Consider the following 17,982-nt stretch of genomic DNA (forward strand, 5'->3'; position numbering starts at 1 on the left):
TATATACAGCTAAAGATTTAAATATGGTTGCGCATACACATTATCCTTTTATCCGTATTACTAAAATAATTTGACAAAATAATTTAATGCATTGGAAGCTGTTGATCTCTAGTTGTCTAGGGATCCTGAGGCACATGCAAAGAGATCAAATATCGCCTCGTCTTCCCACCCACCCGCGGCCAATTCATGTTTACTCCCATGCCCCTAACCTTTCACTTGAAGTCTGTCATTCCTTAGCTAAGGAGGAAACACCCAGACCCTTGCCGCCCTGGAAACCTCTAACCTCCCGCCAGCAACTCGGACTTTTTCTGAGTCAGGGAGCAGGAGATGCTGAGGAAATTAGAAGGCATCTTCAGCCTTGCAGTCCTAATTCTGACTTTTATCAGTGTTAGCAGAAAGAAAAAACCGAAAGGTGGGGAGAGGGGGGACGGAAAGGAAAGAGGCAGCGCCAGATCGCAGCAGCCCAGGCGGGCCTGCGGGCATAGTCGGCCCCCACCCACGCCGGACCCTTGCGTCCTCTCCCTCCTCCTCCGCCCGGGCCGAGCCCCGTGCCAATGCGCCAGGATGGAGAGATCTCGGCGCGGGAGGAGATGACGCAAAACCCAGCGCTCCCCCCAAAAAAGTGTTTCTCCAGGACGAAGATGGCGGCAACTTAGCCGGGGACTGAAGATGACTGTGGCTCTCGGGAGGCCCAGCCCAGGCAATTCGGCCCCGAGGTCCGGGGGAGGCGGCGTCAGCAGTCGGAGCCTGGCGGCAGCGGCGGCGGCGCCCGCGGGCAGACCTGCAGCAGCAGCGGCGGCGGCGGCGGCGGCGGCGGCGGCAGCAGTTAGAGCGCGGGGTGGGGGGTGGGGGGGAGGGAGAGCCCTGCCGGCGGCGGCAGCCCAGGCTCCGGACTCGGGGAGAGAGAGCGAGAAGTAGGAGCAGAAGGAGGAGGAGAGAAAGGAGAAGGAAAGGAAGGAGGAGGAAGAGGAGGAGGAGGAGAGGAGCTGGGGAGGCGCTCTGGTCGCAGTCAGTGGGCAGCGGAGACGCGGCATGCCCCTGGCAGGGGAGAGCGGGCTGTCCTCAGCGGGGCCATGGGTACCCGCGCTCTGACAATGCCTGGGTGAGAGGAGCAGCGCCAGCCACCCTGCCACCTCCACCATCACCTCCTGCACTCAGCTCACCACCGGCCACCAGCCCCAGCCTCCTCCGACTCTCTCTCTCTCTCTCTCTCTCTCTCTCTCTCTCTCTCTCTCTCTCTCTCTCTCTGCATTATTGTTTCCCACTCTACGGAAGATGGGGTCGGCTGATGATTAGGTCGGAAGCAAGTCTTATCTTTCTCCAGAGCCTGGTAATATTTATGTAGGCAAACAGAGAGAGAAAAGAGGGAGAGAGAGAGAGGGAGAGAGAGAGGGAGAGAGAGAGACAAGAAACGGGAGGAGGGGATAAGGAAATTAAACCCTTTAAGTCAATGCATATTGTGGTGACACCGGCACAGGAGCCCTCACGGTGGAGTCGGCCAGGGCTGTGCGTTCCCAAAATATGACCAGGGGTGCTTGGATGTGTCGGCAGTATGACGACGGCTTAAAAATCTGGTTGGCAGCACCCCGGGAGAACGAGAAACCGTTCATCGATTCAGAGAGGGCTCAGAAATGGCGACTGTCTCTGGCATCTCTCTTGTTTTTCACAGTCCTGCTCTCTGATCACTTGTGGTTCTGCGCCGAGGCCAAGCTGACCCGGGCCCGGGACAAGGAGCAGCAGCAGCAGCAGCAGCAGCGGCAGCAGCAGCAGCGACAGCGGCAGCAGCAGCAGCAGCAGCGGCAGAGGCAGCAGGAGCCCTCCTGGCCCGCGCTCCTGGCGAGCATGGGGGAGTCCTCGCCCGCCGCCCAGGCACACAGACTCCTCTCCGCCTCCTCGTCCCCCACCCTGCCCCCCTCCCCGGGAGTCGGCGGCGGCGGCAAGGGCACCCGAAGCAAAAACAACCGGGGCAAGGCTCTTTTTCTAGGAAACTCTGCCAAACCTGTGTGGCGCCTGGAGACTTGTTACCCCCAGGGCGCCTCCTCGGGCCAGTGCTTCACGGTGGAGAGCGCGGACGCCGTGTGCGCCAGGAACTGGAGTCGGGGGGCGGCGGCCGGGGGGGAGGAGCAGCAGGTGAGGGGGACGCAGCCAGCTCCTCTCTGGAACTTGTCGGATTTTTACCTTTCGTTTTGTAATTCCTACACACTTTGGGAGTTATTCTCGGGGTTGTCCAGTCCCAACACTTTGAACTGTAGTCTGGATGTGGTGCTCAAGGAGGGCGGTGAGATGACCACTTGCAGGCAGTGCGTCGAGGCTTACCAAGACTACGACCACCACGCTCAGGAGAAGTACGAAGAGTTTGAAAGCGTGCTCCATAAATATTTGCAGTCGGAGGAGTACTCGGTGAAATCGTGTCCTGAGGACTGTAAGGTAGGAACAGTGGTTTTTTCCTCCCCCAATTTTGCGCTTTTCTATCTCTGTGTGTTTGGCTGGGGTGTCTTCTGGAGTTTTAAAATAGTTTTTGGACTCTGGTTTTGTTACTTCAACCGTTGTTTTTGTGGTTGTAAGAGCTTGACTGGCTGCTTCATTTAGGACTATCTCACGGATTGCTGGTGCACAGGTGCCTTCCTCAGGGAATCCTTGGAAGCTCAGGAAGACCAGGGTCTTCCCAGATAATAAAGCCCGCGCTGTAACTCTCTTAAAGCTATGAAGTTGGTTCAAACTCAGTTACCTTTTTTTTTTTTTTAATGGAATTTGAGTGAAGTTTGTTAGTAAGGCAGTGATGGGACTGCGTACTGATGACCCCCGCTAACATCAGAAGAGTCAGAGATAGGCATTTATGATCTGGGTTATGGACCTGGACACATAAACTCTCTCATAGTGACATCATTTGGCTGGTTGACCAAAGGGACAAGAAAAAGTGTTTGTGGTTCTTTATGTAGGAGGAACAAAAAAGCATTTTACTTGTTTTACTGGGGTAGTTCTGGCTGTTTGGAAAGTCTGAGGGTCTGCCTAAGTGTATTTACTCACATAAGTTTCCTGTGTTCTCTTAGAAATTTGTATGGTTATTGATCAGAAACTCACTATGAGTAGAAAGTTTTAATAAAGTATCTGGTGATCAATGATCAATGTTAGGTTATTTATCAGACACCTTACATAATTAGCTTGAATTTTCAGAATGCTCTCCAGAAGTACTAATTGGCAAATGCTTGATGCTATGAATGAAAAATACTGAACTCTTTAATAACATATATTATATTCAACCTCTTCCAGTTGGATATAATAATAGCTATAATCCTTGCTGATTCACAAAGGAGAAATGTATGCAAATTTCGTAATAAATGGCTAATGCAACCATGGGTGCCTGTCCTGGTAGAAGTGTTGCTGTCCGTGGTGCTGAAGCGAGATTTGTTCAAGAGCTCTGTTGAAGATGAAGATACTGCAGTGACCTTTTAGAAGGGAAGAAATGATGACAGAATCTCAGTAAGCCTTCAGCCTTAATGTTTTGTTCCAAAGGTACTTCCTTAAACAATTCAATAAAACAGTATTGCTTTTCAAAAGAAATAATACACCACATTCTCTGTCTTTCTTCCTCTTCACCACTCCCTTAGCCTCCCCAAAGAAACCCAACAATTGTCCCTCTTTTGCCTCACTTGCTTTGTACTGAGGAAGTGTAAGCAAGGGCAGCATGGATCAAAGGATTTTGTCATGCTTTGGCGAGAGAACTGGCCTATGGGATATCTACTTAAAGTGAACATAGTTCAAGGGCTATATTTCACTTTGGATTGATTAGTTATGCTTTCGACAATTAAGCTAAACTCAAACTAAACTTGCTTTGCCAACATTCTTTAAGACCAGAAACATATATTCTTTGCAAGTAGTAATATTGAGTTTACAAAATTAATTTAGAACACTACTTTATTAGATAAATGGATTTTAACTTTCTTACATATTTTTCTTAACCTTATCCTTGTAAGTCATGCCTTGGGGTTAAACTTAATCTTAATGATAGAAGTTAATAATGAATGACTAGTGTATTTATTGCATAGTTTATTTATTTTGACAAGATACATTGCACCAGAATTGTAAAGGGAAGGATACTGACATAGCTGCTAATTTCACTGCTAATAAAAAGCTTGCAAGGGTTTCAGTGTATTTATGTTTGAAAGTGGTCCCTTGAAATTATTTGTATTTGCTTGCTTTTAATGTAAACTCATAGAAATTTCTAGTAATTCCAATTTGAATAGATTCAGTATTTAAAAGATAGTCAGCATTGTCAACAGACTACATCACATTTTCAAATGAGCATGTCAAATACATTTTGTTTAAATATTGAAGTTTTAAATATATATATAAATGTTTATTTTTCCCTTGACCTGAAATAATTAGCAACTTTATACTTATATCATCATAGCTATAAAGTATAGTGTAGGTTAAACTACTTGTAGTATTATGAACTACTTCTGGATTGTGTTTTCATATAAAGTAGTAGTTGTATACACAATAGCACATTATAAAAATCTTAACTCCTTTTTAGGAACATTTTTTCACATTGAAAAGTGAACACAGACTGTTTTTTCATCTTCACAACTCAAGATTTATTACCTGTGATGTCTTGTAGCTATTTCTTGGTTGGTTGTTTGTCAGTTGGAAATGCTTGAAACATTAGTTCTACAATAACTGTTTTCAAACAGTTTCAAATTTTAGGTGTGGGGGTAGGGTGTTCAGTGTTCTTGGTTGATAACTCACAAATCTGTTGATTAGCTCCTTAGCTTAATATATAATTCTTTTATGATTCTGCAAAACCACAAACACATCCATATACAAAGTATATTACATAGCTTAAAATACTACTTGTAGTTTTTGAAGAATGTGTCTGAATTTCTTTCTAAACACTTTTACTTATTTCAAATATACTTACAATTATGTAATAATGACTGTCATCAGAGGCATCATTCAAGATATAGTCCGCAAAATTTTCCACATTTTAAGGTAACAGCAAAGTCTTGGGCTACATTAAAAGTAAATGCATTATATTTCCAGAATCGGTAATATAGTCATAAAAAATCCAATTTAACAGTTTATTAAATATATTTATAAAATTAATAGACAGGGGAATACAGGTAACCATATTAGTTATGCAAATTATTAGAATTCATATTTTAGAAGAAACAGTTAACTTTATCATACCCATCTATAATTAAATGATTAATGCGGTGATTTCTGACTTTTAAAAATTAGGAAAAATTGTTACTTTAAGTTTTATAATCTCCCCCATTAAAAAAATGATATTTTCCATATATGCATAAAATTAAAATGAATTAAATTTAATTTTTATTTAACTTGATTTAAGGCTTTTGGCCCATTATACTGAAAAACAAAAAAAACAAAAACCCTTAATATTGATCAAATCCAATCATATTGTCTTGGGCCCAGAGTAACTGGAGATCAAATTCAGTTTGTATTTACTTTAGTAAAACTTTATTTGTAACATATAATAGAAATCATTTGCATCCAAGGGTATTTTTTAATATTCAGAGAAATAGCTGTTTTAATTTTTAAAGTAAATATACACCTTTATCTGGGAAGTAATTTATAGTAAAATAAAGAACAAGAACTTTTGCATCTATCATTCAAGCTGCTATATTACATAAATCAAGTAACCAAAATTATGATAGTAATTTTTCTCTGGAGTTTGCATTGCTATTCAAAATAATGTTTTTGATGTGTAATAAGGATCTGGTGAATCTGTGTTAATCTTTAAGTTGGCTGGTAATATTAAAAAATGGAATATTCTAAACTACAAAATTGCATATATATATAATTAACATGCCTGAATTTTTATTTAGATTTTTTCCCTAAATATGCCATTCTTTAGCTCCCAAGCATTCTTGAAATTACATATTATAAACCTGAGATATTTAGAGAATATAAATTTCTATGTTAACAGGTAAACTTTTATTACTAATAGTTTTATTGACTTACTATTCCTTAAGACAGATGGTTAGGGAAAGCACTTTTAAGATTAGAGTCTAACATAAATCATTACGTCATTTGTATTTTAGTTCTCTCAAAATAGATTCTAATCTTTATACTCTCAAGAATGTACACATTCTTATATTTCTATTTTATAATCTTATATTAAAGCAAATTATACTGTCTATTTTTATTTAACAGACAATGACCAAAAGAATACTCTACCGATGTTAGGCATGTATAACATTCGTGATATTCAGCGCTTTCTGTTTTGTTTGCAGGAGTCATTCAGAAATATTAACTATTTTAAGAACATAGAATTTGGGTTACATAATATGCAATTAAAAAAAAGGCATTTCTTAAGTTTTTATTTCTTTTGATGTCAGACACTATAGATTCTTAAAAATAGTTTTTTTAAGGAAATAAAATATCTAATAATTCTTTCCACTTAAATACTGAATATAAAACATTATTTTGCTGTTAATTGGTTAAGTGCTCTTGTACATATTTTGACACCGTTAGAGTGTGGAGTGCATCTGCAAATAGATCTCTTTTATATTCTACCACTTTATTATTTTCAAGTCATATTTTCATATTTGCTTCTCTGCAAAACTGAACAGTCAAACCTTCAGATAATCACTTTAACCATTAATATGCCTGTTGTAACGTCAAAGCCACTATTATAACCATTTTTATGGCCCAGATTTTTATTTTTCATATTTTTGCTCCATATGTAACTACTGATTTGTAATCTATGTTTTATTTTCATAGGAAAAACACCCCAAATTTTATCTTTATATATACTGCTGCTTTTTTTTCACATTTAAAAAAAATTTTATTTTATGCTGTTGCTTTATAAACCAAAAAAGTTTCTTTTTTTTTTTTCTTACTTTGGACTTGTAACTGGGTCAAATTAGTAGCTATATAGGGCATAACCACAAAGCTTTAATAATTGATGTTATACATTGATTTTATTCACTTTAATTAGATGAGATTGGTGTCTGAGTATGCAGGGTGAATTAAAATATGAAGAAAAGAAAATCAAATAATGTTCTCAATCTCATGCTCTCCCACATATAAATCATAATCCATTAAGATACATTTTCATACTAGATTGAATACACAAGAACAAATATACAGATAACTATTTTAAACAAAATACTATTTTAGTTTGAATTATGTGATCTGTTGCTTTAATTTTAATTCCCAGTTTTCTTTTTAATCTTAATCTTGTATGTCGACCTCACAATGTCTAGACACCGAACATGTCATTATTTGTTTGTATTGATTTACACTACAAAGATATTTCTTAAATATTAGTAAATGTTTACTGTAGATCACTAGTCCTTGGGGGGATCACATTAAAATATCCTGTGAATATTTGAAAACACCCCCAGTCCCAAGAGATTCTGATTTCATTGGTTTGCCTTGTGTCATTTGCTTGGGATCTTCCAGTTTCCCTGATGATGTGCAGCCAAGGTTGAGAACCACTGTTCTAGTTGACAGTGACAACCAAAGTGGAAGGACTCATTAGCTCCTGTCCCTCAGTAATATGTAATAATCTCATTTGTTCAACTGATAAGGATGGAACTTAATTTTTTTTTTTAAGTGATAAAGGCTACAGGACATAGCTAGAGGGCAGGGGAATAAATGTGAAGTGACTAGCGGCCGAGGAAGTAGATGAGAAGTGAACTAACTGAGTGCAGGGTTTAGGGGATGTGCCAGGAGAGGAGGTGGTGAGAAGGAGGACGATGCATAGAGGGCCAGAATTTCAAACATTCAAGGACAGGCTTATGGGCTGTGGGTTTTCTGTCTGTTAGCCAGAACCGAGTCAGTATCCTGGGGGTCACTAGTGGACTGAGCACATGAGTGCAGAAGGTAGATGGTTGTCTTTGTGGGACTGATCAACTATTTGATTAGAGGAGCCTCAGCTTCCTTATTTTTGTCTCTGATTTTAGCTTATATAAATGGCTAAAATTTAGACTTTTTCAAAAATATGAGTTTGTTTTAAGAGGAAACATTTTGGTTTTTCAGAGTATTTCACATGGTTTGCGTCTATTCTTTCTTCACCTGTTCACTTTACTAAACCTAGGAAATTACTAATTCTTTTTCTCTTTTCTTTTTTCATTATAATGATGAACCATGTTTCCTTTTATACTTATTTCTGTCATACTGGGACAACTAGTTGACATTCATACAGTTGTTTTTGAAGATTCAGGCTTCTAAATAGGTAGAGATTACTGCCACACTTATTTAAGAATTCATTTTAAAAGAATCTTATCATTGCTCCATATTGAAGTGATTGTAAAATGAGTCATATTTAGTTTTTAAAAGTTTAGATTACAAGATGCTGTGAAGCACTAAATTTAAGTTTTATCTAATAAGAAATTGAATATTACAATCCAAATAATGAAATTTCATTAATAAAATGTTTTAATTAACTCTGATTCTTTAAAAGGGAAACAAGAGATAGTTAACATTTGTCTTTCTTCGGTAATAAATAGTTAATAATTTATACTATGTATTGTATTAGAATGCATGAAAATATTTACTTCTTGGGTGTTTGAAGTATTAAAAGGTAATAGGTGATTTCCCCTCCCTTGGTAGTCTGTTTCTATACATAGTGATCTATTTAAAAAAATGTTATAAGTGCTACCATGGATGGTAAAAACACTCCTGCAAAAAGTACAAGTTTACTGTGTGTTTAAATACAGTTATTAATCTTAGCAGTAGCAGTAGTGTATCTACACGTATATGTGATGGGTGAATGTAATAATGATTTCTGTGGAAATACATGGGGATTTTATATGTCAGCTGCTCTGCCCTCCATTAGAAGGAAATCATGCTCTCATCAAAACTGAGTCTTCAACCCTTGGATTCCTCTTCTTCCTGTCAGTGTGCCTTCTTGCTCCCATATGGCTGAATCCTCTCCTCGCCTCTGGAAGTTTCACTCCCAGGACCTGTGTCCCATAGGAGACCCAAAGTTCAGAAGTCTTTCTTCTCTGCATCTCCACTGCCATCAAAAATGATCAGTCTTTCTCCTACTGAACTGTGACTGACTTAGTTTATTTGAAAGGAAAATTGAACTAAGATTTAAATGGATGATCCTGACGATGTATTAGCTTTCTCAGAAACTGACTTGAATCACTCAGAAGTTTAAGTGCTGGAACAAGCTTCAGTAGTAGCTAACAAGCTTTAGAGTTTGTTAGAAGTCAGAAACTAGTCTAATTTATTTAAGCTTCACATCAGCTTTATAAAGTAAGTACTATCACAGATTTTACAGGTGGGTAAAGTGAGGACGTAGAGTTAATCATTCCAAGGTCAAACAGTTGGGTAGTGTTAAAGATCAAGTCCACTTCCTCACTTTATGGTATTTTCTTTCTCTCTTTCATTATGAGCATTACAATCATTACAAAGAATGAAGAGATTAGTATAATAAATCCGCAGGTAGATTTAACACTTGTTAAAAATCTTGCCATATTTACTTCTTTTTAGTATGAATTTATCAGTTAAAACATTTTATAGATGACATAGCAAGCTAAGATGACAGGGGTTTGGGAGTCCTGGACAGCTGGAATAAATGGCCGGGAATTCCAGGTTTATCATTTCAAAGTCTTAGGGAAAGATAGAGATATGAATGAATGGAATGACTATCAGCAGAACACTTAGACTTCTGATTTCCATTTTAGAGCAGAGCAGAGCAGAGGAAGGATGTCTATACAGTTTTGGAGGGAGAGAAGTAAACTTTGGATATCTCTGATAGTTTATACACTGAATTCATAAGTTAAATAAGATCCGATCACTTTTTGTTTATGATTTTTAAACAGCAGTCCCATTTTTACTTTCTCATTTTAAAAGATGTTGAGTTTATTAGTTGATAATTGTGTGCATATTGCCTGACATCTATAACATTTAGTAATCTTAATATTTATCTAATCTTTATTAATTGCTTATAGGCTTTATCTTCAAAGATAGTCACATTGCGGGGGTCAGGACGTCAACATATGAATTTTTGGGAACATGGTTCCACTCATACATTGAATGAGGTATGTGTCAAGGGCTGTAGGAAATACCTCTGGAGAGATGTTAGTACTCAGTTGTGAAGAACCATGTTTCCCATGCTAAGGCCTTTGAGTTTCGTCCTTTGCATGATAAAATATCAGAGAATAATTTTAGTCACGGAATTTACTTGGGATGATTTGTTTTTCTCAAAAATTAACCCTGGCAGCAATGTGCTAATAGGTTGGAAGAGGGAAAAGTGGTATCAGAAACTAAATTTTAAATTATATTTGATTTTAGTCTAAATTTAAATAGCCTCATGTGGCTAGTGGCTACCATGTTGGATAGAAAATTCTAAATGGCTATGATGGCTATGGAAGTAGAAAAGAAAGCAAGATTTGGGAGACTTTTCTGAGTTCAAATTTACCAACTGATAAGCACAGAAGAGATTTAAGTCAAACTTTCTAAAAGGTGAGATTCTGGATGTAGTTACCACTTAATGAGATAGGAAATACACGAGGAAGAATAAATTGGGATTGAATTTGGTGAAAGAAACAGCAGTTCATTTTTGGAGATAATGCCATCAGGGGACATCCAGTAGATAGTATACCACATAAGTAGGGCATTTGGGTGTGAAGTGTACTCTCTGCACGTAGTTTGATCCAGGAAGCTGTGGGCAGGGATTAGATTATTTATCACAAACACATTCTGTGCAGAGAATGCCAAAGACGAACCTTGAGGAGGAACAACACTGATGAGCTTAGGCAGAGAAGGGACTAGGAACAGAGACTGAGAAGAAACAAAGAATGAAAGTGAAAATGGGACAACAAGAGAATGAGGGAGGTTGGAAGTGGGGAGAGGAGGGAGGGGGAGAGGCAGAGGCAGAAGGAAAGGAGAGAGAGAATCATTAGAATGTGATCATCTGAACGGTATAGGGCAGAATTTTAAGAAAGATGCAGAGTCAGTCAAGGGTGTCTTATGTTGCAGAAAGAACACGGAGGGTGAAGCCTAGAAATAGGTCACTGAGTTTGGCAATTAAGTCTTGTTGACCTTACAAGAGTAGTTCAATAGAGTGGTAGGAAGAGATGTCAAATTGTGATGGATTAAGGACTGTGTTGGAGTTAAGGAAATAAAAACTAGTCCAAAGTACTCCTCATTAAGTTTGGCGTTGAAAAGAAAAAGAGAATGAAAATAGATGGAAAGAAGTGAATTTAAAAAATAAATATTTTATGATGAAATAAGCTTTAGAATATTTGTAGCTTTTGATCTAGGACCCAAATGGGAGTATGAGATTGAAAGTACCACTTTCAGAAGAAACTAGTGAAGGTCTCAGATTCTAAAGAAGAGATAATAGGCTCTCATCTATTGCTTACTCTTGGAGAGGAGGGGAGGTTGTATCTTGCACACTGTGCTGTACATTTAAGATCCTTTTTTCTGTTGTTTATATTTTAAACAGAAGCAGTCCTTTAATTTCAAGATTTTGGACAATAAGCACAATTATAATCTTGAATATTCTTAACTAAAGTAGAATCTTCATTTTCAAGTAATAGAAAATAATTATTGACTGTAAATGTGAAATCATCAGTAATTACATTATATGTGTAACTGTAAATTGTTTTCTTTAGGAATGTGCTATCCTGGGGTTCAATATTTAGAGAGTCAGTTGAATTAAGTATAAATATGGCTATCTCATTGTGTGTTTTCTTAAAAAACATTGATATGTTTCAGAGAAACTTCTAAAAATAGAAATTAATTGTAAATCTAATAGAAAAGTATGGTAAAGTGATTAAAAGAAGTGTTGAGGGTAGACTAGGTTCAACTCCCAGTTTCATCATTTATCAACTATATGGCATCATCCAAATTTCTTAAAATAGGGATTCTAGCATCTGTCTTGTAAGACAATTATGGGAAGAAATCAAGAGACTCCCAGGCATATAAAAGTACCTAACCTAGGGCTTGATGATACCCAATAAATGGTAGCAATTCATTAAAACCAATGGAGAAAAAGTCATGAGAAAATCAGTAAAATTAATACAATCTCATCCGGTAAGCAACTCTCATTTATAAAAGTTTTATAAGCAGACTTTGCTTTTTGCCTGGTAAAATTCTCGGTTTTACTACATCTTCCTTCCTTCTGCTTCTCTAGAAAGGTGACTAAAGGTGATTCTTAAGAATAAAACACAAAACAAAAAATCAGCTGGAATGACAATGTTCCAGTCCTAAAGCTTGTTTTTTTCCTCTGTTTTTTCAGATTAAAAATTAACATGTTCTAGGTTTTAAACTGAGTGGATCCTCTTAGATTATGCAAAAGGACTGGAGCCCTTTTGTGGACAGATATTTTGGGGAAGACTAGTAGAGAAACCATTGTAATGACCCTTCATCTCTTGGAAACCTATGGGTGAAAATAATCTTGGGGACAGTTCTTTGCTACGTAGTTGGTCAGGCATTGCAAAGTTTCATGTGCCTCCAGATTCCGTTTTAGAAATTGGAGCCTTTGCTTTGTATTTGGTTTTTGTTGTCCCTGTGATTTTTTGCTTTGTCCCATGTTTGCACACTCTGCCACACCTCATATTTTCACTGACAGGGGAGTGAAAGGAAGTAGAGTAAAAGATTGCCTCTGCATTTGAACTAGAGCTAGAAGACAAGGCAAACGTGGCCAATCCAAGAGAGACAAGACGGGGCGAAGCAGAGTAAGACTGCAAGCTGTGCTCCATGAATGAGAACATGATTGCCCTGAGAAAGAGATGACACAGAAAGACAGCACAGAAAGACAGAAAGGTTCTTAAACTCGATAAAAATTGTCATGTGGAAGGGGAGTCTTATTATCTAATACTTTTTAAATTGAAGTATATTTGATTTACAGTTTGTGTTAGTTTCTGGTATACAGCATAGCAATTCAGTTATATATGTGTATATATATTTTTTCATATTCTTTTACATTACAGGTTATTATAAGATATTGAATATAGTTCCCTGACCTATACAGTAGGACCTTGTTTATCTGTTTTTATATATAGTAGTGTGTATCTGCTAATCGCAAACTCCTCATTTATCCCTCTCCTCTCCTTTCCCCTTTGGCAACTATAAGTTTGTTTTCTATGTCTAGTTTGGGTCTAGGGGTAAGAATGAGGCTCTATATGCAGGTGTTTTAGGAATATCTTTACTCTGCATAAGGAAGAGTGATCTAGTAAAGGATAAAACGGAGCAGCCTGTCTGAGGAAATCAGGGGCACATGACTGCAGAAGATGTACCAATGGATCTGTCTGCCGTGACCCTCAAGGGCATCGTGCATGTGTGCTGCAGGTTGACCAGAAGATTTAATATACTCCATCCAAAGTCCTTTGGCATAAAATGAGGCACCCAGAAGTGATAACTTTGCACAGTGAGATTGCACTATTTTCCTTTCCTGACACCTTGCTTATAGTAATAGTACTTTGCTTTTAAAAAAGAAAGTCTTGATGACTTCAACTTTAAATTATTTCTCTGGATCCAATTCACACTGTTATCAGTCTGGATAATTTTTAGAAAGAATGAATCAACTACATGTGCATATCCTGAAGAAATACAGGAACTGAGCTGGACTGATCTCTAAGTAAATTTTTTGTTACTGCTAGTATCCAGAATAAATACTCATCCTTCTCTTCTAACCACAAACACACCACTCACTTTTACAAACTGTCAAATAACCTGTTGAGCAAAGCAGGACTCAGCAACATGGGCAGGTTTAGAAAGAAAAGTGGGTCTGACCTTCCTCCACTGGCCTTGCAGCACTTTTTTCACATATGAATTTGTCCTCACATCCAGTTCTGTGGGGAGATTATCACTAACAATAAAATCATTGTATAAAATTCCCACCTTCGTGGAATTTTACATATTTACTAAGTTTTTAAAGTAAACAAGTCCTATACTGATAACTTTCGCATCCTTATTTATCCCCCATAATAATCTGCCATCATGGGAAAAATTAGCTTTCTTCAACAAATGGTGTAACTGAGGCTTAAAGAAAGTAAGAAGTGTGCTGAAGTTCTCTTAGGTAAGTGTGGCATAGACAGAACTCAAACTCAGCAATTTCTGGCTCTTAATCTCATGGGCCTGACTTAACTATTATAATATACTGTTCATTCTGTCACAAATCATTGCTTATGTCTAGTTTTTTTTTTTTTATTTTTTAGGGGGAGAATGTGGGAGGATGACAGCAGGCGTGGATAGAATATAAAGTTCTTTGGCACATAAAAGAAAATATAACTCACTCCATCTAAATTTTTTGTTGCAACAGCGTGGTAGGAAAAGAGCTGGGCCTAAAAGTCAGAAACACCTAGATTTAAATGTCTGTTCCATCAGTCCCTGTAAGGTGGGCTGCTCATTTCCAGGTTGAGGAGTCGCTCAACCTGAGAAGGAACAGAGCAGGTGTCTAATAGAATACAGCCGGTGAGTCGAGTTGTCATCTATTCAGTCCAGGCTTCTCTGAGGAGGGAGGATGGCGTCACACTGCAGGGCATGCTCTGCTCTCCCTACTGTTAGACACTGGCTGCTAGAAAACGCTGACAAGTTTGTCCTTCTAATCCAGTCGCTGGTTTCTGATCAGAGCTGTCCTAGAGTAGATCAACTCCCAGATAAAGACCTTGGACTTAGTTTCCACAGAGGCATTTAAAAAGGCACTGGTGATGTATTTCACCTTGGGAATCACAACAACCCTAGATAAGCAGTGAGAATCTGTCTGAAGAAAAACAAATGTTTTTAAAAATGTCAGTCTGAATCTTAAACCATTTAAAAACAGGATTTCTCCTTCTCCATAGTGTAGACTGAACTGGTCACTATGGGCCATTAAGCAAGGAGTTGTGGGTATCTTTGCTTTCTGATTATTGGCTTCATGCCAAAGTCCAGGTGAAATGATGGAAAAAAAAAAAAAAGACCACATACAGATGCAAATGATCTTGCTGTCAGTGGAGCTGTGAGTCTCTATAGCTGATCTGCTTTGTAGAGGGCTGGCGAATTATGACAAGTTTCAGATATATTCTATTTGTCTCATGGATTTCTAAATATATATTGAAATTTAAAAAGTCACTTAGGAAGATATGAATCCTTTCCTATCATTTCAGTTTAGATTTTTCAAACTAAATGTTCATTTTTATTCAGTGTGAGACATTTTAAACTAGGTGTTCATTTTTATTCAATGTGTCTGAAAATTCCAGTAGGATAGAATTCAACTCTGAACAAACAAAATCCTTGTCAACATAGTTTGGCTTCATTGATGAATAAAGATTATTTGGGTTTTCAACTGTCATAGTTATCAACTGCTCAGTCATGGACTTGATTTCCCCATTCGATCAGTTGGCTCTTTAAGATTATTAAAATAATTGATTCAACCTTTAGATAGTTGATTTTTTTTTCTTATGATAATGGCTAAAATAGATCAACATTGTAAATGCTGTTTCACTTACAAGGAGTGAAAACAGCTATTTATCTATTTTTTGGCAAAAGCAAGCATACCCAAACCCTTTTATTCATTTATTTAGTCTTTGAGAAATAAATTTCTCATATCCAAATAACTTCAAAATCTGGGGAAAGCTAACAAAATCTATTAATATTTGTAAGTCTCAAATTTGTAATTTTGTATTTCATACATGATATTAAGTACTTGAACTTTTAATAGTGAAAATAATAGTTCCCCAAAGCCATCGGGGTTGATTGTTGATGGTCCTAAATTTTTTCAAAAGGTAGAGATTTTGAAAGGCCCTTAATGCTAGAGTAATTCTTAACATGGACGAAGAAGTTGGGCTTTGCTCCAGTTGCGCTGCCGAGACTGGGCGCACCGTGAGTGTGCGTGACTAAGGGTTCACTGACCGTGTGGTTCCACTGCTCTTGAGTGTTGGTGCCGTGTATCAGCTTTTCTTAATTCACATTTTGGCTGTATTCACTTAGGAAAAGAAAAAGTAGACTGATAAATAGCTACAACTGAGACAAATATGAATTTGCAAAGATCTGAAATACTGTTTTGTTAATTTATATTTTGACCAATTGTCTGTCATAAATACGGTGCATCATTGTTGAGGAAGTGATACCTACTTCTCCAGCATTACACTGTAATTGGATGGATGTTTAATTTTTTCACACTATCCACTTCAAACAGATAAATGCAAGAGCCAGGCAGTGCAAATTTGCGTTTCTTTTACAACTTGATTATATTAACAGTATGAAAGCAATATAGCTTAAGGCACTCAACAGTTCACTTTTTTTTCAAATCAAGACTAGATTTTGTAGTAGATGAACTAGAAAGGTTAACTCATGATAGATATTGTTTAGGGAAAAGCATATCTTCATCAAATATAGTAATTTATCTTAATGGCCTGACACTTGACATATATGAGGCCAGATGAAGATGCTACAAATAGACCAAGGGAAACCACAGTGATATATGAGAGTCTGCTTTTCCTACCTGTAACCGAGAATCAGAATTTACTTTTGCCTGTAATGCTGTCTCCATGCTGGGCTGTTTTCTATGGCTCTGAGCCTGTTCTTCTTCTAGTGTTTTTTTTTCTTTTTTTTTTCCCTACCATGACAATATACGATCCTTTAAATGTGGTAAATTATTAAAGAGAATTTCTCAAAGGGCTGTTCAGCTCAGTTCCTCTGACTTGTCCAATTAACAGTGAAGGGCCGTTCTCCAGGGCCACTGATGCTTGTTGGCGATGAGCAAGGGAGTCGGAGGGACCAAAGGCACATCAGCACTGAAGAGAACACACGCATTTTCTCAGAATGATCACAGTGATTATCTGCAAAGAATATGATAATTGTCACCCAGATGCATTAAAGGATGCTGTATAAAGAGCATTTTAATAACTTAATTTGTAATCATTGCCTCTGGGAATGCATTTTGTCATATAATTTTTGTGTACTATATAGGAAAAAAGCATAGTATAAGGGCAAGTGAGTATGTCTTTTTAAAAATAAATCTTTAGTGGAAACTGTTCTTGGATGATTTGAGTACTATTATTATATGGCAGTAGTAATTTAGGCACTGAGATAAAAGATAACCCACAGTGCACCTAGTTAAAAAAGAGTATAAATAATCAGACATTTAATCATGTGTGACTCATATATGGACATGAAAAAAATGTAACAAATTTAAATATAAACAAGATGGTTACTAAAGCAAGAGAAGGAAGGAATATGAAGGAAAATCTGGGAGAATATTTGATTTTCTTTTTCTAGATACATGTTAATGAGAACAAGATTAATTGGCATGTACATCTCTTAATCTAAAAGCTGCTGTTTTCATAATCTGCTACTAAAACACACACACACACACACACACACAAAACAATTTGGTGACAAGTTTTTCTTTTCAAATGGTCCCACTTTCAATCTGTAAGCGAAAATTAGATTTCACTCAGAGCTTTGAAATCAGGACAGTGCTGTAATTTCAACCTGAAATTTTTCCTTCTAATTTGCTTATAAATTCATTGTTTCCCTTTAAAAATACAGCAGTCTCTAAGTCAAATAATTACAAAATACCAGTTTTATAAAATACGGTGTTTGATGTCTTTGTTGTTGAACAACAGAGCTTTTGATGTGGGAAATATAAAGACAATATTTTATTTGTACATGCTTCTTCATGGGTAATTGTGGGTTTGAAAAGTAATAAACAGCAGTGTAATTATTCCATAGCTTGTAGTGGGAATGTGTGTTTCCTTAATCTGGCCACTTAAGAAAAGAAATAACTATCTCTGAACCTTTCCAGAGAAGCATTTAAAAAAAATTCAATGGCTTTATCCAAATTTAGAAGACCTGGGAAAAATATGTTGCTGTTGGGTTCTGCTGATTAGTTTATGAATTTTAAGAAACTGGAATGATATTATAACTTTACAGTGTGATGGACTAAAATAAGAAAGCGATTGAAAGAAGTTTCCACTTAACAGAAAAAAGGCAGAAGAGACTATTTGACAGCATGGTAGAAGCTTTTTGATTAATCCAACTGTCGGAATGAAAGCTATAATTGTTTTTTCTTTA

General features: G+C 37.4%; 1 protein-coding gene across 1 annotated transcript in view; it reads left to right on the forward strand.

Annotated features, from left to right (window-relative positions):
- Positions 1 to 863: 863 nt before the first annotated feature.
- Positions 864 to 17,982, forward strand: part of NALF1 (NALCN channel auxiliary factor 1) — a 536,571-nt gene continuing 519,452 nt past the window's right edge. Inside the window, exon 1 of the mRNA XM_031466303.2 lies at positions 864 to 2,427. Coding sequence (XP_031322163.1) covers positions 1,522 to 2,427 — 906 coding nt within the window. The 5' untranslated portion in view covers positions 864 to 1,521. The remainder of the gene's footprint in view (positions 2,428 to 17,982) is intronic.

Source organism: Camelus dromedarius, chromosome 13 (assembly GCF_036321535.1).
Source record: "Camelus dromedarius isolate mCamDro1 chromosome 13, mCamDro1.pat, whole genome shotgun sequence".
NCBI classification, from domain to species: Eukaryota; Metazoa; Chordata; class Mammalia; order Artiodactyla; family Camelidae; genus Camelus; species Camelus dromedarius.